Source organism: Colletotrichum godetiae (genome assembly GCF_030913485.1).
Source record: "Colletotrichum godetiae strain CBS 193.32 chromosome Unknown BDP55scaffold_15, whole genome shotgun sequence".
In the NCBI taxonomy this organism is placed as follows: domain Eukaryota; kingdom Fungi; phylum Ascomycota; class Sordariomycetes; order Glomerellales; family Glomerellaceae; genus Colletotrichum; species Colletotrichum godetiae.
Genome location: NW_026851263.1, coordinates 240,621 through 260,363, shown reverse-complemented (window position 1 = coordinate 260,363; position 19,743 = coordinate 240,621). Strand labels below are relative to the sequence as shown.

Below are 19,743 nucleotides of genomic sequence, written 5' to 3'. Positions count from 1 at the left end.
GGAAGGGAGCTCTGGCAAAGGGGGTGGAGGGCACAAGTTGCATATAGGCCCGACCTTTTCCTTTGCTTAAGCAGAGCTTCATCCCAGAGAGCTGGTCCAAGTCCTCCCTTTTTCTGCAACTTGCCGCAGAGACACAGGATCAAAGCGCAAGAAAAAGCTCCCCCCCAAAGTCCAGTTATCCGGTTTCTTTTCCCCAATTCTGCATTTCCCCATTTTGCGAGACTCTCCCATGTTTCCTGTTATTTAATGCAGGCATGCCATGCCTTGCGCCAAGGTTCTGCCCTGCGCTATCTACCTTGTTTTACTGCGGCGCTTGTGGTCTGACCTTTGAAGGGTATATATGGCCTTTTTCACACCGTTTGGGAGTCGGTGGATATCCCATGAACCCGGGACTCATCTAGCATCTAGACCCTTTCGCGCCCTGCTTGCCTCCCATCGTTCCCACGTTCCGGGCCCCAAGAATTGAAAGGAGTCGAGACTAACGCAGCCCAGACATAGCTGCGCTTCGGCCTCGCAACTCGACCTTGTCAAACAGCGGCTTAATCAAAAGGTTTGCAAAGAAGCGGCGATGGAACCGTCGGACAGAATTTCGGAGAGGCGACATAGAGCTATATCCGAGTGCCCGGTCTGCCCGCGTACCTTTCCCCCCAAGTGTCCATTCGCACGATCAGGCCTGTCGGACCACGGGATGAGGGCAAACTAGCCGGTCTCCGTTTGACATGCAGCATCAATGTCTCTCTCTCCCCCCCTCCTCTTCGATCTGAACTGGGGATTGATGTCTTCATGATACAGGAGAAGCAACATGACTCTCCTGCCATCCAAACGCAGCAGCCCATTCCCTCACCTTCTTTCCCATGTTTATGAGCTACCACATCATACATCGCCCTTCGCCGGTCAAGGGCGCCTGGACACCAAAACATATTCAAGGATACGCTGATTAACGCCGTCAATGGAATTTCCCGCGGCCTCCTAAGACTCCACTTAAGGGGTCCCTCGGGCAGTTTTAAACTCATGGTCAATGGCCCTGCCTTACGGGCGCCCGCTCGTGGCTGACGGGCATCCTTTCTCGCGGAGATCCTGATCCTGATCTGCCTTATGCTGGACGTGCTGGACGTTCTATGGATAACCCAGACTAAAGGCCAGACATACGACCCCATCCATCACTTCATGATTGACTTGCGCCACCTCCCGCGTGCCCACCACCCGTCCGTCTCCTTTAGCCGCCGGCGTCTACGACCTGTCAAAGAGTCAGTCCTGTCAGACTATCCATGTCATATCTGAAGCTCCCGTCGCTTTTGAGATCGAGTCACATCGCTTGCTGCAAAATGCAGATTGCCCTCCCTCCGGCTTCGTTAATCTCGCGTCGAGAGATGTGAGATCAGTCCTACGTACCCTTTTACCACATGCCTACCTAAATGAAAGGTACCTACTTTACTTCGCTTCACTTTAACTACCTGCACATGACGGCCCGCCGGATCGCGACGTTGTACGCATTCCGTAGTATCAGATGCCCCGCCCCGCTTGGTCGGCGGATGACGCAGTAAATACGACTTCCGAGCCTCCTGACCATTTCTCGGTGCACATAAATTGGATCGAGAAAGATTCCAAACACGTTCCACGGAAACATCGGAGCGAGAGTTCTCGACGCAAAAGAAGAGCACTAGGGCCATCAACCGTGCCCCCGCCGAACCGTCTATCTCTTAGCCCTTGCCGTACTAGCGTTTCCTGTCCTTCTTTTCCTTCTTTCTAGATCGCCGGTAGAACAACCGGGCTGTGCCAGATCCGCAATTTCCTTGCCACGCGATTCATGGAAACATTACTGTCAGAGCACCCGACGCGCTGGGTTCGTTGTTACATCGTCAAGGCTGAGAGGCTGCAGCTAGCACGGCCGGATACGCTAGACTATTGGGGTTTGGCGAGAACAGACTTGACTCGGATCAGGTAGCTACCGCGAATCGTAGGACAGGGACAAGATTAAGGTCATTCGTCAGGCGAACTTCCATGTCGTATTTCACATGTGAAGTGGATAAGAATGACATTCTTTCGTTCATCTCTTGATGAGTTCGTCGCTTCACATGGCCTCCCGTAGCACGGAGCAGGCGATGCTCGCTAAGCACGTGTAGAGAGAATACACTAGTACGTGCACATCTGAAGCGTGCCGTGTCTTGTTCTCAGTCTTGAGGTAGCTACTTAGAGAGGAACCAAGACACAAGACACAGAAGAAGGGAGAGATCTATCGGCCGCCCCGACTGGGAACCGTTTCATGCCGAGGGCATCAGGGGCTTGGCTGAACCGGAACGAGTCGCTTCTGCAGACGGGATGTAACCTCCCGCTTCTTCAAGAAGAAGACTAGCATGCCACAATGATTCTAGGACATCTGCGTCGTCCAGAAATAGGGTATGCATCTCATCGACTTAACGATACGAAACGTTCTAGCCATTTATAGTCACTCTTGTACAGCCTTGATGATCTTAGTTCAAGCATGAGCTATTGACGTTTTCCCGTTGACCCAGGAACACTGCGCAAAAGGTAAGAAGATTGCTTGGGGATTAGACAAATAGGAACCACACCAGTAGGCTAACGTGTGGTACCTTATGTCAAGGTCGGGAGAGTAGTGCTAGATCAATCAGATACAATATGCTGACTGTCTCACAGAGGTGCTTCACGATCTGGCTTGATATATCCGTAAAGTTCTTTTCGGCGAAGTAAGCGCACCGTGTGTAGATGTACATATGCTGGTATTCTATTTCCTCATTGCTTCATATCGTGTAAGCTCAGGCCCTCCTCATGCGCAATCATAAATCCTCGCCATATTCCTTATGCCCAAGTAACCCTCTATTGCTTGCCCTTGCCAAGCTTGGCCTTGATCTCGGCCACAACAGCAGCAGTGACCTCCTTCGTCGTCGCCTTGCCACCGAGATCGGCAGTGACAACACCGTTGCCAGTAACGTTCTCGACACACTCCATGAGTTGCGTCGCCGCCTCCTTTTCGCCGAGCCACTCAAGCATCTCGGCGGCAGTCCAGAAGGTCGCTACGGGGTTGGCAACACCCTTGCCGGTGATGTCAAAGGCGGAGCCGTGGATGGGCTCGAACATGGAGGGGTTCTTGCGGCTGGGGTCCAGGTTGCTGGTAGGAGCAATACCGATGGAGCCGGCGAGGGCAGCAGCCAGATCGGAGAGAATGTCGGCGTGCTGGAGCCATTTTTAGTCTCTCATGCAAAAACTCAATTCAACAGATACTTACCAGGTTGGTGGCAACAATGGTGTCCAAGCTCTTGGGGTTCAAAACCATTCTTGTAGTCATGGCGTCGACGAGCATCTTGTCAAGAGAGACGTCGGGGAAGTCTTTGGAAACCTCATAGACAACCTCATCCCAGAGAACCATGCCGTTGCGCTGAGCATTGCTCTTGGTGACAAAAGTGAGGAGCTTGCGGGGACGGCTGCGGGCAGTCTCGAAAGCAAAGCGGATCAGACGCTCAACACCGTGGCGGGTGAAGATGGAAACCTCAGTGGCGGTTTCCCAGGGGAAGCCGCGGTGCGAGCGACCACCTTGGCCGGCGTACTCACCCTCGCTGTTCTCACGGATGATGACCCAGTCCAGATCACCCTCGGCGCAGTTGCGGAGGGGAGACTGGGTACCGCGGAGAACACGGGTGGGACGGACGTTGGCGTATTGCTGGAAGGGCTGGCAGATTGCCAAGCGGAGACCCCAGAGAGAGATGTGGTCGGGGACATCTGCGTAGGTTAGTCATGAGCACGAGACGGAGTCTTGACTCGTGGGTGTAACATACCGGGAGCACCGACGGCGCCGAAGAGGATGGCGTCGTGCTTCTTGAGCTGCTCAAGACCGCCGTCCGGAATGTACTTTCCGGTCTTCTTGTAAGTCTCGGAGCTCCAGTCGTAGTCGGTGAAGTTGAGGTCGAATGTGCCAAGAGTCTCGGAAAGAGCCTTGAGGACCTCCACACCAGCCTCGATGACCTCCGGGCCGATACCATCAGCCCCCATGGAGGCGATGCTGTAAGACTTTTGGGCAGGGAGCGCGCTGGGCGACATCGTGGATGACTGTGAGGAGTGAAGTGGTTGGGTGTGTGGTGGTTGCAGTCGTATGAGGGGCTGAAGACCAGGGGGGTATGATAGGTATCTTTTCCCTTTAATGATGAGATGAGATCTTGCAGTTGGTGATGATGGCTGTGCTGCAGGGTATGTCAGAGCGCAGTGAAGTTGTCTTCTTTTGTAATTGTCTGACTTCCGCCGACAACGGCTAGATCACCGTCTTCATCGCCCACCATCTTCGGGATTGCGCCGCAAGTGTCGGGAGTTTGTGGAGTTGGGGTTCGTGGTGGGGGCGGCGATCTGGGGTCCGGGGAGCGGTGTTGACTCTGTCCGCTGGCAAAGACATGTCCGCGGAGGAAGATAACCCCGCAGGACTATCATTCGACGGCGTTGAGTTGTTTTCCAATTGCCTCACAAGCAACACAGGATGCGCCTTTGAACGCAGCTACTCTGAATCTCAATTAGTCTCACGCAGGATCATTCGCAAGCTTTCCCCGCGTTTGAAAGCATATCAACACGTGCATTCCTCCAACCATAGCGTACGCGCGCCTCTCGGTTTCGGGCTTGAGAGGTGATTTTCAACTGGCAAGTTTCCCGTCGCCAGGTGGTTGAGTGTCAAGGTAATATCTCGCCATGATCGACACAACAGCTTTGGAGGCTGTCAGCCAGCAACTTCTTCCTTCAATCAAAACACATAGAGCGAAGTCGGCGGCCCCTTTCATTCTTGGCCTTTCGGGCCTGCAAGGGAGTGGAAAGTCAACATGGGCTGAGGCTCTTACCAACACACTCAACGCCAAGTACGGCATCAACACAAGGACGCTATCATTAGACGACCTTTACCACGACCATGACCAGCTGGTGTCATTACGAGATTCTAACCCTGGAAATGGCCTTCTCCGCACCCGTGGACAACCAGGAACACACGATGAAGATCTCGCGCGGCGCTTCTTCGATGATATGTCCAAGTCACAGTCAAAGCAGTCAGATTCAGAGCCCATCAAGTGGCCGTCTTTCGACAAAAGCCTGTTCAGCGGTGAGGGTGGCAGAGCCCCAGAGTCACAGTGGGACAATGTGCCCAGGAACCCACCTCTGGAGGTTCTTATCTTCGAGGGTTGGTGCCTTGGTTTCCAACCACTGTCACCCGACGAAGTCGAAGAGAAGTGGAAAAGAGCCAAGGAATTATCAACAGCCAAACCCGAAGACATTCAGCTATCCACAACAACACTAGCCAGTCATAGCCTCCAGCACCTTCAGCTCATCAATAGAAACTTGGAAAGGTACTGCGAGAGCTTCATGGGCCCCTGGCGCTTCGACGCGTTCCTTCACCTCAGCACAGACCAACTAGTCAACGTCTACCACTGGCGTCTAGACCAAGAGAGAGCATTGCGGGAGAAGAAAGGCGCGGGAATGATGGATGCGGAGGTTGTTCGTTTTGTTCAGGGGTATATGCCCGCGTATGAGCTGTATCTAGAGAGGTTGACGAACGAGTCTTTTTTCCCGCAACAGGATGCTGGGAGGAAAGCTCATGTTCGCGTTATCTTAGACTCCAATCGAAAGGTGCTGGGCGTCTCCAAGGCGTAGAAGGCAGTTACAAGTAATCAAGTGTCCTATCTGTTGTCTCATGTGAATTAGTGATCCTGATCTGGCGTCGTATCAACACAGTTTCATTCCCAATTTTCCGACCATCTTGCATCTAAGAACTGGCCACTTGCCCTAGCCTGGGGATCTAGACCTACTAGACTTCATTTCATGTCTCAATCTAGGGAAATTGCAACACATATCATCCCAAGGATCAACATAACCCCATACGCAACCCTCAATTAGGTTGAATTTTAGCTATCCGGGGTAAGTCAGTCCCACGTCTCTGGGCCCGGTGCGCCCCCGCAAGCCCGTCCGACCGGATGGGTCAACAATAGACCCGTCGAATAGCCTTAACAACACCAATCCAGATGAACATGTGCCCTTAGCTCGTTGATTCCCCCTCATCGCAACCCAGCTAAGCGTGGTGAAGAACCTGGCTTTCCATGCCATTTCCCCGCGTCCCCCGCAGATTTACCCCAAATGCCCCGGTAGTTTCTTTGTCCGCTTAGGCTAGTATGAGTCCGGGGAGCCAGGGAGACTTGCCCTCGTTGTTTGCGAGGAAACCTCTATGGAAAACGGACACCGAGCCAGGTTTCTGTTGACGTAGAAGAAAACATGGCATGATTAAACACAACCCCGTGGAGTTACCCCGGACTGAGCACAGATATTCTGGGGCAAAGACAGGTAGATCCAGGGTATAAGAGCTGATCTGACGCCTTTCAGTCTCATCTTTTGCAACTCACAGACTCTCAGCAGTCAATTTTCATCTCTTGCTGCCCACTGCTCACCATCCTGGATCCTTCACGTCATCTCAACTCTACAAAGACAAAGACCGAAATGGCTCACGAGAAGAAGCACGACTTGGACCTCGAGTCTAAGCCCAACGACAACTTCGTTGAGATGTCGACTGAGGATGAGAAGGGCGGCGTGTTGCAGCCTGGAGCTGATTACTCTGGTGCTGTGGCAAAAACAAGCGCAGAGGAGATTGCTCTTGTCAGGAAGCTTGACTTTAGAATCATGCCGACACTTTGGTAAGTTCTCATTTTTTTTTAGACTGGCGACTATGCTCAATAGCTCACAAAACCCTAGGTGCATGTACTTCCTGAACTACGTAAGTCCTCTCTGTGTTGCCAAGGTGAAATTGAGCTAGCAACTGACTTTGCATGGATGAACAGCTCGACAGAAATGCAATCGCCCAGGCTCGTCTGGATGGCCTCGAGAAAGATCTAGGTCTCCAGGGCTCGCAATACAACACTTGCATCTCAATTCTCTTCGTTGGGTAAGTCTCACTGCCTCAACCCGAACATCCTCTAGACAGCGCTGACGGTGCGGTCCACAGATACCTCCTCATGCAAATCCCATCCAACATGCTCATGTCCTCGAAACACGTCCGACCATCCGTCTACATGGCAATCTGCATGATGGCGTGGGCCCTCGTCTCCGGCTGCACCGCCCTCGCAAAGAACTACACCCACCTCGTCATCGTCCGCTTCTTCCTCGGCGTGACCGAAGCTCCCTTCTACCCAGGCGCCATCTACATGCTCAGCATTTTCTATACACGTAAAGAAATTGCCACCCGGCTCTCTATCCTTTACTCGGGAAACATCTTTGCCACGTCTTTCTCGGGTCTCATCGCCGCTGCTGTGTTCAACACCATTGATGGGAACCACGGGTTGAAGGGATGGCAGTGGTTGTTCATCATCGAGGCGTGCCTTACCTTTGGCGTCGCCGTCATTGGCATTTTCACACTCGCTGATAGCCCTCTAACGACTCGCTGGTTAAAGCCTGAAGAGCGCCAGCTTGCTCACGACCGTATGTTGAGAGATACTGTCGGTCTTCAAGAGAGCAAGGGTGCCAAGGCGGGCTTCATGCAAGCCGTTCGCGACCCTCGTCTCTGGCTCCTTTGCTTCATCCAGAACATGCATCTCGTAAGCTCTCCCTTTGCCTATCTGCCGAATGGACATATGTTGACTGTGACCCAAAGTCTGCCTGCAGCTTCAACAACTTCTTCCCCACCGTCGTCGGCTCCCTCGGCTTCAATGACACAATCACCCTTGTCCTCACCTGTCCGCCGTACCTGATCTCCGGCATCTTTGGCTACCTCGTCGGTATCTCTTCCGGAAAATACAACGAGCGAACCTGGCACATCACAGCGTGCATGGGCATGGCTATTGTCGGTTTCGTCATCTCGTGCGCCACTCTCAACACGCCGGCACGCTACATTTCCTGCTTTCTCTTTGCCTCGGGAGCGTACGCTGTCAACTCGTGTATTTTGGGCTGGGTTTCGGCGACACTGGGATCCACGCAAGAGAAGAAGGCTGTTAGTCTGTCTATTGTCAACGTTATTGCTAATGCGTCGTACATTTACACCGCTTACTTGGTACGTTCAACCCCTGCCTCGCCAGATCCCGGGAATGAAAACTAACAGTGGCTTTGCAGTACCCCAAGAGCGATGGGCCTCGGTATCTTACGGCCATGTCGAGCAACGCTGCTTTCGCGTTTGCTTGCATTGCTGGTACCTGGGCGTTGCGTTTCTGGTTGGTCTCTACGAACAAGAAGATGGGCGCCAGCGGCACCAAGTATGCCTATTAAAGGCCGGGGAAATGGATATCCCACATTAGCGAGAGCTTGTTCCGGTGGAACTCTTTAATAGACAAACATGACAAGGGCGATTGTACCCAAATGTATCATAGGACGATGATGAATGTTGCACCTACACCATGCTCCATCGGGCATGTCCTTGTTCCATTTCTAGCCTGACCGATAATCTCAAGTTGTCAACCAATTCGCCCCGCTTGTCTATGTTGCGAGCGTTGCATGTTGTGGGACCGTGAAATGTCCGTGGCCAATACTGGTGGGTTCATAGATCGTCGGTCCCAGACTGTCGGTACTTCTCCGCAATATATTAGTAGTGAGCCAGACTCTCGGGCCGGAGATCCAATATACAATCGATGGATCGTCCCAAAGCAGGTGTCGGATTCTGCTAGGTTCAGCTCATGGAAAGTGTGATGGGCCAGATTCTGACGATTCCCGTTCAATTTCACGTTGGCACGCCTTCTCATGCTAAAATCAATTTGAGTCGAGAATCAGTAGACATCGAAATTTAAGGCAAGAGACCGACCTCCTTGGGAGTTCTGCTGTAGTTCGTATTTCAAGTCGCTGAAGCGCCTTGGTTCACATTGTCTACCTTCTTTATGTAACATGGGTATCAAGATCTACAAGACATAATTCTCAGCCTTCTCGGCAGTGGCTATTGGCACAACCTCAACCTGAGAACTCCTGGTCGTGTCCACCGACGCTTCCGACATCAACTAGGCAATACCACTATCGTAAATATGACCACGTAGGATCCACAGACGAATCAAACTGCGCCGCCGCCAGAAACGGATAATCAATTGCGCCAAAAGAATTAGCAAACAACTGATCATACCAAACCATAGACTCCTGCCCCTCGCCAGGGGCATTTTCCGAAGTCCCCATCGCGGGAAACGACGTGGCAGCGCCCAGCGATAGAGAAAACGGCTGGCTATCAAAGTTGGGAGAATCCTGTTGCGCAGTCGCTTGGAACCCAGATTGAGCCCCGGGTGTACTCGCCGTCCACCCCGCGTTGACTGACGGACCGGATACCGGCGAGGCCTGTGTGGGCCATCTACCAGACTGGTCATCTGTTGGTCCCGAAAATCCATCACTTTGGTTCTGTGACCAGATTGGATTGTCTGGCGCGACTATCCCTTGGTCATCTGGCCGGCCTGAGGATGCAGCGACAGACGGAGAGAAGCGGGCTCGGAGGCTGGATCCGGTTGGCTGGGTGTTTGTTGAGTCGGAGCGTAGCCCTCTGGGTCTGCTGGAACTGCTGTTTGGTCGAGCTTGTTGACCGAGGTCTGCTCGGAGATGGCTGTTCGGTGCCAAGTTACTCGTGCTCGGTTGTCGCCTGAGCGAATTATTCGGGACAGATAACTCTCTTACGGCTGCCGTGAGCTCGTCGACTGCGGAGAGGCAGTATTCGGGCCACGACGTGTCGCGAGAAGCAATGTGACGGAGAACTTCTTTGCCTGATTCCACGTGTCTGCCAAAAGTTAGTTTAAGTTCGCCCTCAAATTGCGGATCGTAGAAGTTAGCTGGCGGACTTACTTCAACGCACTTGCTAAAGGCAGCTGTCGTTCAAAGCCAGCATATATGAGAATGAATGCACTAATCCACACGGCCCAAGTAAACGACGGCTGAAGCAATGGCTCAAGCAAATAAGCGCTCGTAGGGTCACCCGGGACTTTGTTCTGGCTATGATGCCTCTTCAAAGCAATGAAGATGGATTTCGCTGCAAAAATGCAGTTTTGCAAACCCGCAGAGTACGCCGGGCTCGAAGGGTCGGACGTCATCATCGGACGATTGAGGGAGATCATTGACTCGTACTTGAGCAGAAGCAAGAAAACCCGATGTCCTGCAGAGATTGGTGGTTGTGGTGTGGTTTCATCTTGTGTATGCTCGTCTTCGACCGCGTCGTGGATCTCGTTTGACCATTTTGCAAGCTCTGCTTGGACGTAACTAGAGCGATCCGCGGTGTCGTCTCGTGAGTGTATTGATTTGTTTCGCAGCTCCAAAATCAGCCCCCGTATCCGCGCGTGCTTGACCAGGTATGTGAGCAATTGCAGCCTATTGTCTTCGGCGTCGGTAAGTGTTCCGTGCTTTTCTTCGCCGGGATAGCACACATCGACGTCGTCGTCCCGGATGTCCAGAGGCAGGCCAAGCGCTTGGCAGAGGAATCGTTCCGTGCAGTATATGCACCAAAAGACGCGTCGGCGCATATGTGCCTCCTCCTTGGTGAAGAAGGGGTACCTCGAAGGGCACCGGTGTAAGCCGAGATGGAAAGCCATTCTGACTATTAAGCCGCCTAATCTCGATGCCGAGTTCAACCTCAGCATGGAGACGAGGAACAGTTGTATGGCGAGGGCAGCTTGTGTAGCTTGGATCGAGGCTGGTTGGTAGAGGGCGAATTGTGACGCCGACATTGCCTCCTCGACGGTGCGGAAGACGAGGGAGGCTGGAACTGGCTGAGTAAAGGGAGCCTTTTGGCGACTGTCAGCTAAAGAGATTGAAAATATCGACTTGACAATCGAGCGCTCGAGGTGACTGAGGGCAGCTGACCCGCCAGCACTGACTTCCTCGAAGAGGTTGAGCACTTCCGGGGCGCTGAGGAAAGGGAGCGTCGGGTGCCATGCTTCAAAGTAGCTCCTTGACCAGTCGACCAGCTGCTCAAAGGAAGGGTTTAAGTCATCGCCTTCAGACTCTGGTTTCAACTCTGAACTTCTCCAAAGATTCTGCTCGTCGCCATCACGGGAGGACGTCTCTCTTTGCAGCTGGTCGTCTTCTCCGGGAACGAGATCGCTAATGTTGTTGGTGGACTGGGATGTCCTGAGCGCGGATTTGCGGGCCAGCCTCACGTAGACGCCCCGGATAAAGTGAATGCCGCTGCCGCTACCAACGAAGCGGGCGGTGTCATGCTTGCCCGTGTCTCGCATCAAGCCATACTCGCGTGTGGGACGGTCTGTTGAGCCCGAGTGTTTCCGCTTGCGTGAGTGGTTGAAGTGCGCCGGGCTGAGGGTTCCCGACTCGGAGGTGGCATTGGGCGACTCTACGGCGTCCATTCGGAGGGAAGGGGGATGGTGAAGGTAAATGCAGATCCGGGGTTTGATAGCCCGTCTTCAGTGGACGGTGCGAGGAATGGTGGGGACCCAAAGCATGATGTGATTGTGGAGAAGTGAAGACAGAGAGGACGGCCTTGAGAGGCAAGAAAATTATCCGCCGAGACACAACGAGAGTAAAAATCAGAGAGGAGAGGCAAGGGGGAGAAGGGCGGTCAACGGAGGTTGTTGTGCGGAGTAGAAAGTGCCAGATGTGCCAGATGTGCCAAGGCTGGGGTTGGATCGACCAACGATTAGCCTTTGGAATATGTGTTAGAGCGAGATTTGAGAGAAATGAGACTATGAGGACGTAAAAAAGCATCGTTGTCCCAGAAAGGAAACCAGCGAGAGGCTGACGCGCCCGCGTCGGAGGCGACGTCGGTGAGGGTGGGGCCATGACACGGCACCTTCCGGTAGGGTGGGGCACCGGCGGACAAAGAAAACCCCGCAGTGGTCATGGAGTTTTGTTCTTGAACTCCAGCTTTTGCGCCGGAGATCCTCGACTAGGGAGGACGACAAACGGCAATAGCGGTTCTCTGCAACAAATTCTACGTTGGAGTTAATTTGGCAAACGAAGGAGAAGGTTTCCAAAATGTCCCGAAACAGCAGCGAGAGACAAGGCAATGTCTTACAGAGCCCCATTGCCTGTGAGTCTTGTCGACAGAGGAAACGACGGGTTAGTCCGACTATGTGTCTTTAGGCGACTTTGACCACGGCAGTTGACTAACACCGTTCAAGTGTGATAGGAAGTTGTAAGTGGCTCCCCGGCACTCCGAGAGGATCCTTGTCTGGCCAAGTCCTGAGGCTGAAGATTCTTCCCCGCAGACCATTCTGTCTACAGTGCAGCCACGAGCCTGGACGATGTCAGTACCCAGAGCAGAGTAAAAGGTATGCAACCATCTACAGTCTGTCGGATAGATACCATAAACACTAATCAGAAACTTTTAGGGGAATTCCTAATGGGTACCTCAATAAGCTAGAAACCCGACTCGCCGAGACTGAAGCTGCTCTTTTCCGCGTGCTCTCAGGGGCACTTGATGCCCATGGCTTCGAATCGGCTTCTTCGCCTGCACTACTGCCACAGGCTGCTTGGACACCAAGACAGAATAAGGTCGACCGTGTCAAGGAATGGGATAGCCTCCCATTGCAGACAACTGATGATATACAAGCCTGGTACCGATCAAAAGCTACAGAGCACAATGACCCTGCCATCGACATCCCTGCCGCAAGCCCTCAATCGCTTATTTCAACAGTCTCTGATCCTATGTTTGCGCCTCCTCCTCCGCTAAGAGACCCGGGCTCGGTACCTGGTTCAGTGTTGTCGGACCACCAAGCAATTTCAGACTCGGTCATTGAACCTCAGCTTCGAGCCATGACGCCAATGGTCTCTACTCCCGTCAATAGACCATCGTCCGATAACCTCAGCAAGGCCAAGGAATTGTCCAAGTCGCAGCAGAATCTCTATTTCTAGAGAATATCGAGATTCTAAGTTTGTCAGATCATACCGAGACAGAGGACGGTCGTACACTGAGCTGGAGCAACATCCAACAGTCGGGATGCGGCGAGAGATAATGCGACATCAATCTCGGGCTACACCAGACCTTGGTAAGTTGGGAATATGCAAGACGCGGAAATGGACAAACCGTCAACACGTCGCCTACTCGCGGCTTTGAAGGGCAAAAAGACTTCCCCCGCCACGGCGCCGAGCTACCCCGCAGCGACCATTTCATTCCGCGGCGGCCCGGTTCCCACACCTACCCGCTCGGCTTGCGGCGGAATTGCGGAATCGCCCAATTCCAAACAGCAATGACCTCACACTGAGACCCTGAGAGCTCAAAGCTTCATCATCTTTGAAGATCCAAGAGAGAGCTTCTTATTATTGTCTGTTGAAGCATTGTTCATTATCATCTTGAGCAGATACTCACCTTAAACATTCGCCATCATGTCAAACTCTCAGTCTTGGGTCTCTGTGTCCCCCAAAAGCCACTTCTCGCTGGCAAACATCCCCTTTGGCATCATCTCCACAACCTCAGACCAGACTCATCGCCCCGCCATCGCGATTGGTGATAATGCTCTCGACCTCAAGGCATTCGCAAAGGCCGGCGGCTTCCATGCCCTCCCTTCAATTCAAGAACACGTCTCAGTCTTTTCGTCAACCACACTAAACGACTTCGCTGCCCTCGGCCGCAAAGTCCACAGAGAAGTCCGCACATATCTGCAGTCCATCCTCGCCGAGAACACCCCGCACGCAGGCCTCCTCAAAGACAATGCCGAGCTGCGCAAGACGGCACTGATCCCCTTCTCCGAGATCCAGAACCACCTGCCCCTCGCCATTGGCGACTACACCGACTTCTACGCCGGGAAGAACCACGCCTACAACGTCGGCGTGCTCTTCCGCGGCCCAGACAACGCGCTGCAGCCCAACTACGTGCATCTCCCCGTCGCGTATCACGGTCGCGCGAGCAGCGTCGTCGTCTCCGGCACGCCCATCCGTAGACCGTGGGGCCAGATCCTCAAGGACCCCAAGGCCGAGCCCAAGGTGCCCGTGCTCTCGCCCTGCCAGAGGCTGGATATTGAGCTGGAGATGGGCATGTTTCTCTGCCGGGAGAATAAGCTTGGTGAGCCGGTGCCCGTCGACCAGGCGGAGGAGCACATCTTTGGCTACGTTCTCATGAATGATTGGAGTGCGCGCGACATTCAGGCTTGGGAGTATGTCCCTCTCGGCCCCTTCACGTCAAAGAACCTGGGCACGAGTATTAGCCCTTGGGTTGTTCTCGCCGATGCCTTGGACGGGTCCAAGACGGCTGGTATTGAGAACAAGACGGAGCTGCAGCCCTACTTGCGCGAGAGCAAGAAGAACAACGTTTTGGGTGTTGACCTGGAAGTTGACATTATCAGTACGTTCTCGTTCAGATCCCTTGAACCCTTACTTGATTGCAGATGCTAATGGGTCTCACTTCTTCAGCTGCCAACGGAAACAAGACAACAATCAGCAAGACCAACTCCAAGAACCTGCTCTGGTCCTGGCCGCAGATGATTGCGCACCACACAATCACCGGCTGCAACCTGCGACCGGGCGATCTGCTTGGATCAGGCACTATCTCAGGCACGGAGCCTGGCACTGAGGGAAGTGTCCTCGAGCAGACCCAGGGAGGCAAGCAGGCAGTGCAATTGAGCGGAGGAGAGGAGCGCAAGTTCCTGCAAGACGGCGATACCCTCATCATCCGCGGCTGGAGTGGCCAGGAGGGCGCATTGGTTGGGTTCGGCGAAGTTTCTGGCAAGATTGAGGCCGCGCTGAAGCTTTTCTGATCGCCTTAGTCGTGATCGAAGGGACATGAGCATCAGTTAATCAAAAGTCATTCGCTTGCTTAGTAGGAGTCAAATATGAGGTCACTGACGAAGATGATGAGATGCGTGCAAGTGAAGATGCTGAACTGGATTATAACGACTACCGACCGATGATTTACATCTTACTTCATCCTCAACTCTTCAGGAGTATCTGGCTGGTTAAAGTAATGCGCCTTCACAACAGCCGGATGATCCTTCAGCCCCTCCGCAATCTTCTTGATAGTCGGATACGGGCTCAAATCAACCCCAAACCTCTCAGCATTCCAATATGCAGGCAACAAACACACATCCGCCAACGAAATCTCATGACCAACGGAGCACTCCTCCGCCCACTCCTTCGCAACAGCCTCATACGCCGCAAACCCATCCGCCATCAACTCGCGGTTCCACTGTTCCGCATTTCCGCCCATCGCCCTAATCCTCCTCATAATACGCATGTTCGTCACAGGCTGGATGTCACAGGCGACAATGTTAACCAGGCTCCGGACCACGGCGCGCGTCTTTGCGTCCTTGGGGAGGAGCGGCATAATTGAGGGGTGCGTTTCTTCGAGGTACTCGAGGGCGGCGACGGATTGTGTTACTCTGAAGTCTGCGTCGGAGCAGTTGACGAGGAGGGGCACGCTGGCGGAGGGGTTGAGGGCGCGATGGGTTTCGGAGAGGTGTTCGTCTTTGAGGAGGTTGGTTGGAATTGTGGTGTAGGGGATTGATTTGAGGTTAAGGGCTATGCGGAGGCGGGCTGAGCAGGATGAGCGGAAGTAGGAGTAGAGGATGTAGTCTGGGTCGGACATCTTGACGGTTGAAAACACGCTGGTCACTAGATGTTGGTATCTTGGGATTTACTAGGTGGCTTCAAGTGAAAGAAAGCTGGTCTGAGGGCACACCTGGACTGGGACTCGATCTTATTTCACTGAGCTCAAGGCCAATACACCAACCGTACACGCGTAAGCATGGAAATTCCGCTTGCTTGAGATATCTGCTCGACACGGGAAAGGCGTAGGAGAACCGCTACTAGCCTTCCTATGCCGACGAGGATGTGCTCGGACGAGGCGCCGCGCTGCATGCACCTGGGAGGTTCCTGCGGGGAAGACGGATCCCAGCGGCACGCTGAATGCGGGGAACGATTATCGGCATCGTATGAGGAAGCTATGGAATTGGTTCCAGTGATTGGTTCGTCCTTCTCGCTGGAATTTCTGCTCACCAAGTCGAGGGCGGAATCGCGGAATGAGAACGGCTGGCCAGGGCGGCACAGAGCTAGTTCCGCGGTTCCTTTCATATGGTGTCAAGCTCTACTTTTCTGGAGAAGTTCATCACGCTTAAAGGTTTGGTTGATATTACAATTCGGGAGTTGAAAGACGCTACGGAATTATAGCCGCGGGTGAGGCACAGGTAGCTACCTTAGAATCTTAGCGGAGGTGGTCAGTTGTGGGATCGAGAACATCTGTCACGAATTATGGCACGCATCAATGGGCATATGAAGTGGGTTAAAGTGGCTTGAAGTAACCCATCTGGAAGAAGCACATGAGAGCAGTCTATATACTAAGTGAATGTGATATCCACGTGAGAAAGCACGTGGCAAGATGCTTGACAAGTGCTGATACCATTCCTGTTTCGTGACAACATCACATAGCCCACCATGGCCCACAACGTCTGATGCATCGTGTCGTGCGATACCACCCAATAACCAAATCGTGATTGATTGAAAGTTGGAAAGATGACTCAACTCATGTCGATGAATTGTGTACGTGTCTTGCACATCCTCACCACGAGACAAGTGACGAGAGGAAGGCTGAGAGTGCGCCAGAGTTTGGGATCCTCCGGGGCTGAGCGCTTTCTTGATGCTATATTGCCTCTGACACCCGTCTGTGGGGTTTTCTTTGGTAGCTTCTTGGGACCGGGACCTTTAGATTGTCCTGTTCGTGCCCGAAGTTTGTTGATATCGATAGAAATGACTTCAATGGCTGAGGACACGGAAGGAGTCTTGAAGATGCCCGGCTCAGGTACGAGAGAATGCATTTCTGCATGTTCAGTGAGCCTGAGTAATCTTAGGAATATCACAAGGAGACAAGGTACACTCTGATATCACGTTCCATCACTCACTTTCCTCCTCCTTTTCTAAGGTGGCAATGGCATTCCGGCACCCTTCGATCTTCTTGTCAAAGAGGTTGAACGTGATTTCTAAACTCTCACGTGACTCTTCCATGACGGTCAGGGACACTTCCCTTCGAAAACTTTCGATCATCGTTTGGAGTATCATCCAGCTCTCTCGAGGCTTTTGAAGAGCCGTAGGAAGTTTTCCAACCCTGTCGCGGAGCTTTGAGAGATTCAAGATTCTCCAAGTAGCGAATTCACCCCATCTGTATTCGCATGGATATCGTATCAGCGTCCGATCTCGCAATAATCGCAGTGGAGAGTCTCCTGCAGAATATAGGATAAAGGTTTCGAAATTTGGGAATTCCTCATCTAAATCCTGCAAAGCCGTAAGGTCTCTGACCAGAACGTAAAGTTGGATTACAAGCTCAGGTTTTTGTGCTGCCTGGAAGAGAATGGCAGAATCTAATCCTGTCGTCGTCCAAGCTAGATGCCGAGGATTTAATAGCTTCAGGGAGAAGACTAGATCGATCCCGTTCCCCAATTGATAGTATTGTTGGATAACCAATTTCGCACTACTGCGCAAACCCTCCGCAGAGGCTTTGGCCGCCTCAGGCTGGTCTAAGTCATCGTAAAGAAACGGAAAAACTGTCGATTTGTCTCGACGTCGTTGTTGTGGACGCTAGTCCGGAATCTCGATCTGGCGCTGTTCCAACCCATCAAAGCGGGAAGGGGATTAAAGACCGCCTCGCCCATTACAGCAGCAATTTACGTGAACTCTCGTTGTACAAGACTGCCGGGAATTTCCTTGGCGCATTCTTTCGGGGATTTATGTACTCCTCCAGTCGTGTCTAGGCGAACCATGAGGCATCCCAAGAGTTATCCGATGGCGTGCCCAGGCGGGAACTTACATGCGGCTAATGAACGTAGCTCGATGAGCTGGAAATCATCGTCCAGTAATATCTCAATGCCGCTACTAGCGCCGCCGTTCATCCAGAGTCTTCTGGCACTCCAATATCTGTCGGCATAAGATAATTCGTATCTTCCGTAGGTGCCAGCCAGTCACTAGAGCGAAACGCCTCGCATTATCTGCTTTAGGAAGACGATGCATCTCATTCCATCTAGTGGATTGCTAGATGGCGTCAGTATGTCCGTCCCCGCTACACCCATCTCTATTCTTTCTCCGTTCTTACTATTTCACACGATTATTTATAGGCGCACGGGTAGAAGGGTGCGGGAATGATGTAAGGGCAAGAAGATTGGGAATGCTGTAAGAGTGAGTCACTATTACCTAGAGTCTTTCTAGGATGCGCTATGAATTCACCATAATCTTATTACGGCCAGCTAGTTATAGTGAGGTAAGTTTATAGAAGTTTAGGCCGTAAGGACTAAACAATAATAATAAGGGTCTTTAGATAACTTAGGGTTAATTATATTTATAAACTAGTAAATAAAGCTTCAACAATTAATAATAATTTTTTAAAGGGTTTAAACTCGGTAATAAGATGTAGAGATAAATAGTAGAACCCCTCAGGTATAAGCTTAAAGGGAAAGGACTCGCCTTCGGAACTGAGAAACATGTGTCAATGGAACTACTTAATTATAATACAAATGCATGGATTTGAGACGTACTTGGCTTTGAGGATGATTGGGGTATGGTCGCTACGACGCTGCCGGAGCACGTCCTGATGCCTTGACGGCCGGCTAGACGACTAAAGAGGGCGCGGCCGCTAAGATATTTAAGAGACACTAAGATATAGTTCGAGATGCTTGAGGAGGAAGAAGGCGGCGTAATCTAGGTAAAGCCGTGTTTAATTAGACGACACTCTATCACGTCAGCTGGGATTCGGATGTATATTAACCCGCCCGCATAATCGATCGCTCAACTATAGTAGCTTTTAAAAGTCTTAGGTCAACGACAGTACCCTAGATTTAGTTCTGATTTATGCAGTGGGGGTCTTGGCTAAGGTATACAATTCGAGCTCCCGGCACTGCCGGTCAGGAGATCGGCCCCCGAGTCAGGATTTTGCAGATTCCAAGAACTAACTTATTATACTTTGATTCAGTTGAAACTTTCTATTATACCGCGAACTCCTCCTCTAATAAGTCCAAATCTATATAAGGTTTATTATGACTCGCACTTGACGCCGGCTATAATTGCGACTCCGGCGGCTCTATTTGTAACAATAGACAGCCGCAAGATGTATAGACTATTTAAAGGAGTTACTATGTCTCGTCATCTCAATGGAGGAACATCATTCACATCCCTCACTTAATACATCGCCTCCAGTCGGCCACGATACATCCTAGACAATGTTTTCTCACACTCTTGTTTACCTAGCCGCTACTATAGCTGCCATGATCCAGCCTGCCCTAGGGTTGCCCACTGAGCAGGTTGAAGCCCGGCAGACTGTATGTTCCCTAAACGAGAACACTTGGACAGCTACCATGACTGGAACGTGCTCCATTGATGGAGGCCCTGCTATGACTTGTGATATGAGAACCGATCTCAAGACACTCGTCGTACAGAGGAATACAATGATAAGCGCCTCAGGCCTGGGCAACAACAAATTCGAATGCAAAGGATACCAGCAAGTAAGTACACATGTCACCCTTGATTCACGTCGGCTTACATAGCCACCTAGTGGCAATGCTGCTCTTCTTGAGTATAGCACTCAGTCTGAATACGAGCTCGGAGGTAGTATATCAGAGCTTCGGGCGATAGTCAGTGGTTCCTATAGATGAAATGGAATGAATCGAGTTTCAAAGGATTTGACTACAGTAGAATCGGATGAATGCCTAGAGTAATACAACTATTTTTGAGAACTATTCATTCTCAGTTTACAAGTCCTCTTATTTCTTCAACACTTAAAATTGTCTCACATCTTGGGAGATAGAACACAGCATAGTTAATCAATGTGATCACGATTATCCACAACAAGAGGTCCTCGTCACTCGTGTTAAGAATATTGCCGCCGCACCTTGATGTAATTAT

General features: G+C 51.9%; 9 protein-coding genes across 9 annotated transcripts; 5 read left to right on the top strand and 4 right to left on the bottom strand.

The window, feature by feature from the left end:
- Positions 1 to 2,425: 2,425 nt before the first annotated feature.
- BDP55DRAFT_659896 (tartrate dehydrogenase) lies at positions 2,426 to 4,309 on the bottom strand. The gene is made up of 3 exons (XM_060574575.1): positions 3,792 to 4,309; positions 3,245 to 3,735; positions 2,426 to 3,192 (listed from the first exon to the last, which is right to left on the bottom strand). The coding sequence occupies exons 1-3, from the start codon at positions 4,051 to 4,053 to the stop codon at positions 2,836 to 2,838; spliced, it is 1,110 nt and encodes a 369-aa protein (XP_060431053.1). The 5' UTR covers positions 4,054 to 4,309; the 3' UTR covers positions 2,426 to 2,835.
- An 81-nt stretch (positions 4,310 to 4,390) lies between these two features.
- Positions 4,391 to 5,670, top strand: BDP55DRAFT_659894 (P-loop containing nucleoside triphosphate hydrolase protein). The gene has a single exon (XM_060574574.1). The coding sequence runs from the start codon at positions 4,687 to 4,689 to the stop codon at positions 5,632 to 5,634; it is 948 nt and encodes a 315-aa protein (XP_060431052.1). The 5' UTR covers positions 4,391 to 4,686; the 3' UTR covers positions 5,635 to 5,670.
- A 417-nt stretch (positions 5,671 to 6,087) lies between these two features.
- Positions 6,088 to 8,413, top strand: BDP55DRAFT_659892 (vitamin H transporter). The gene is made up of 6 exons (XM_060574573.1): positions 6,088 to 6,665; positions 6,724 to 6,745; positions 6,810 to 6,913; positions 6,974 to 7,562; positions 7,619 to 8,014; positions 8,074 to 8,413. Exons 1-6 carry the CDS (start codon positions 6,472 to 6,474, stop codon positions 8,224 to 8,226), a joined length of 1,458 nt encoding a protein of 485 aa, XP_060431051.1. The 5' UTR covers positions 6,088 to 6,471; the 3' UTR covers positions 8,227 to 8,413.
- Positions 8,414 to 8,958: 545 nt separating this feature from the next.
- On the bottom strand, positions 8,959 to 11,276 carry BDP55DRAFT_692861 (fungal-specific transcription factor domain-containing protein; the record flags this gene model as incomplete). Its single annotated transcript, XM_060577167.1, has 2 exons — positions 8,959 to 9,700; positions 9,766 to 11,276. The coding sequence occupies 2 exons, from the start codon at positions 11,274 to 11,276 to the stop codon at positions 8,959 to 8,961; spliced, it is 2,253 nt and encodes a 750-aa protein (XP_060431050.1).
- A 659-nt stretch (positions 11,277 to 11,935) lies between these two features.
- On the top strand, positions 11,936 to 12,783 carry BDP55DRAFT_727305 (uncharacterized protein; the record flags this gene model as incomplete). The annotated part of the gene is made up of 3 exons (XM_060579285.1): positions 11,936 to 11,988; positions 12,059 to 12,064; positions 12,261 to 12,783. 3 exons carry the CDS (start codon positions 11,936 to 11,938, stop codon positions 12,781 to 12,783), a joined length of 582 nt encoding a protein of 193 aa, XP_060431049.1.
- Positions 12,784 to 13,254: 471 nt separating this feature from the next.
- Positions 13,255 to 14,621, top strand: BDP55DRAFT_630551 (fumarylacetoacetase; the record flags this gene model as incomplete). The annotated part of the gene is made up of 2 exons (XM_060572164.1): positions 13,255 to 14,209; positions 14,278 to 14,621. 2 exons carry the CDS (start codon positions 13,255 to 13,257, stop codon positions 14,619 to 14,621), a joined length of 1,299 nt encoding a protein of 432 aa, XP_060431048.1.
- A 161-nt stretch (positions 14,622 to 14,782) lies between these two features.
- BDP55DRAFT_630550 (maleylacetoacetate isomerase) lies at positions 14,783 to 15,448 on the bottom strand (the record flags this gene model as incomplete). The annotated part of the gene is made up of 1 exon (XM_060572163.1): positions 14,783 to 15,448. One exon carries the CDS (start codon positions 15,446 to 15,448, stop codon positions 14,783 to 14,785), a length of 666 nt encoding a protein of 221 aa, XP_060431047.1.
- An 854-nt stretch (positions 15,449 to 16,302) lies between these two features.
- Positions 16,303 to 16,688, bottom strand: BDP55DRAFT_659885 (uncharacterized protein). The gene has a single exon (XM_060574572.1). The coding sequence runs from the start codon at positions 16,671 to 16,673 to the stop codon at positions 16,377 to 16,379; it is 297 nt and encodes a 98-aa protein (XP_060431046.1). The 5' UTR covers positions 16,674 to 16,688; the 3' UTR covers positions 16,303 to 16,376.
- A 2,255-nt stretch (positions 16,689 to 18,943) lies between these two features.
- Positions 18,944 to 19,460, top strand: BDP55DRAFT_659883 (uncharacterized protein). The gene is made up of 2 exons (XM_060574571.1): positions 18,944 to 19,343; positions 19,394 to 19,460. Exons 1-2 carry the CDS (start codon positions 19,062 to 19,064, stop codon positions 19,412 to 19,414), a joined length of 303 nt encoding a protein of 100 aa, XP_060431045.1. The 5' UTR covers positions 18,944 to 19,061; the 3' UTR covers positions 19,415 to 19,460.
- Positions 19,461 to 19,743: the final 283 nt, after the last annotated feature.

Coding starts and splice junctions, on each gene's coding strand:
- BDP55DRAFT_659896 (XM_060574575.1), bottom strand. CDS start 4,053: ATGTCGCCCAGCGCGCTCCCTGCCCAAAAGTCTTACAGCATCGCCTCC. Junction 3,736..3,791: donor CGGCGCCGTCGGTGCTCCCG/GTATGTTACACC, acceptor TAACCTACGCAG/ATGTCCCCGACCACATCTCT. Junction 3,193..3,244: donor CCATTGTTGCCACCAACCTG/GTAAGTATCTGT, acceptor AAATGGCTCCAG/CACGCCGACATTCTCTCCGA.
- BDP55DRAFT_659894 (XM_060574574.1), top strand. CDS start 4,687: ATGATCGACACAACAGCTTTGGAGGCTGTCAGCCAGCAACTTCTTCCT.
- BDP55DRAFT_659892 (XM_060574573.1), top strand. CDS start 6,472: ATGGCTCACGAGAAGAAGCACGACTTGGACCTCGAGTCTAAGCCCAAC. Junction 6,746..6,809: donor GCATGTACTTCCTGAACTAC/GTAAGTCCTCTC, acceptor ATGGATGAACAG/CTCGACAGAAATGCAATCGC. Junction 6,914..6,973: donor ATCTCAATTCTCTTCGTTGG/GTAAGTCTCACT, acceptor TGCGGTCCACAG/ATACCTCCTCATGCAAATCC.
- BDP55DRAFT_659885 (XM_060574572.1), bottom strand. CDS start 16,673: ATGCATTCTCTCGTACCTGAGCCGGGCATCTTCAAGACTCCTTCCGTG.
- BDP55DRAFT_659883 (XM_060574571.1), top strand. CDS start 19,062: ATGTTTTCTCACACTCTTGTTTACCTAGCCGCTACTATAGCTGCCATG. Junction 19,344..19,393: donor AATGCAAAGGATACCAGCAA/GTAAGTACACAT, acceptor ATAGCCACCTAG/TGGCAATGCTGCTCTTCTTG.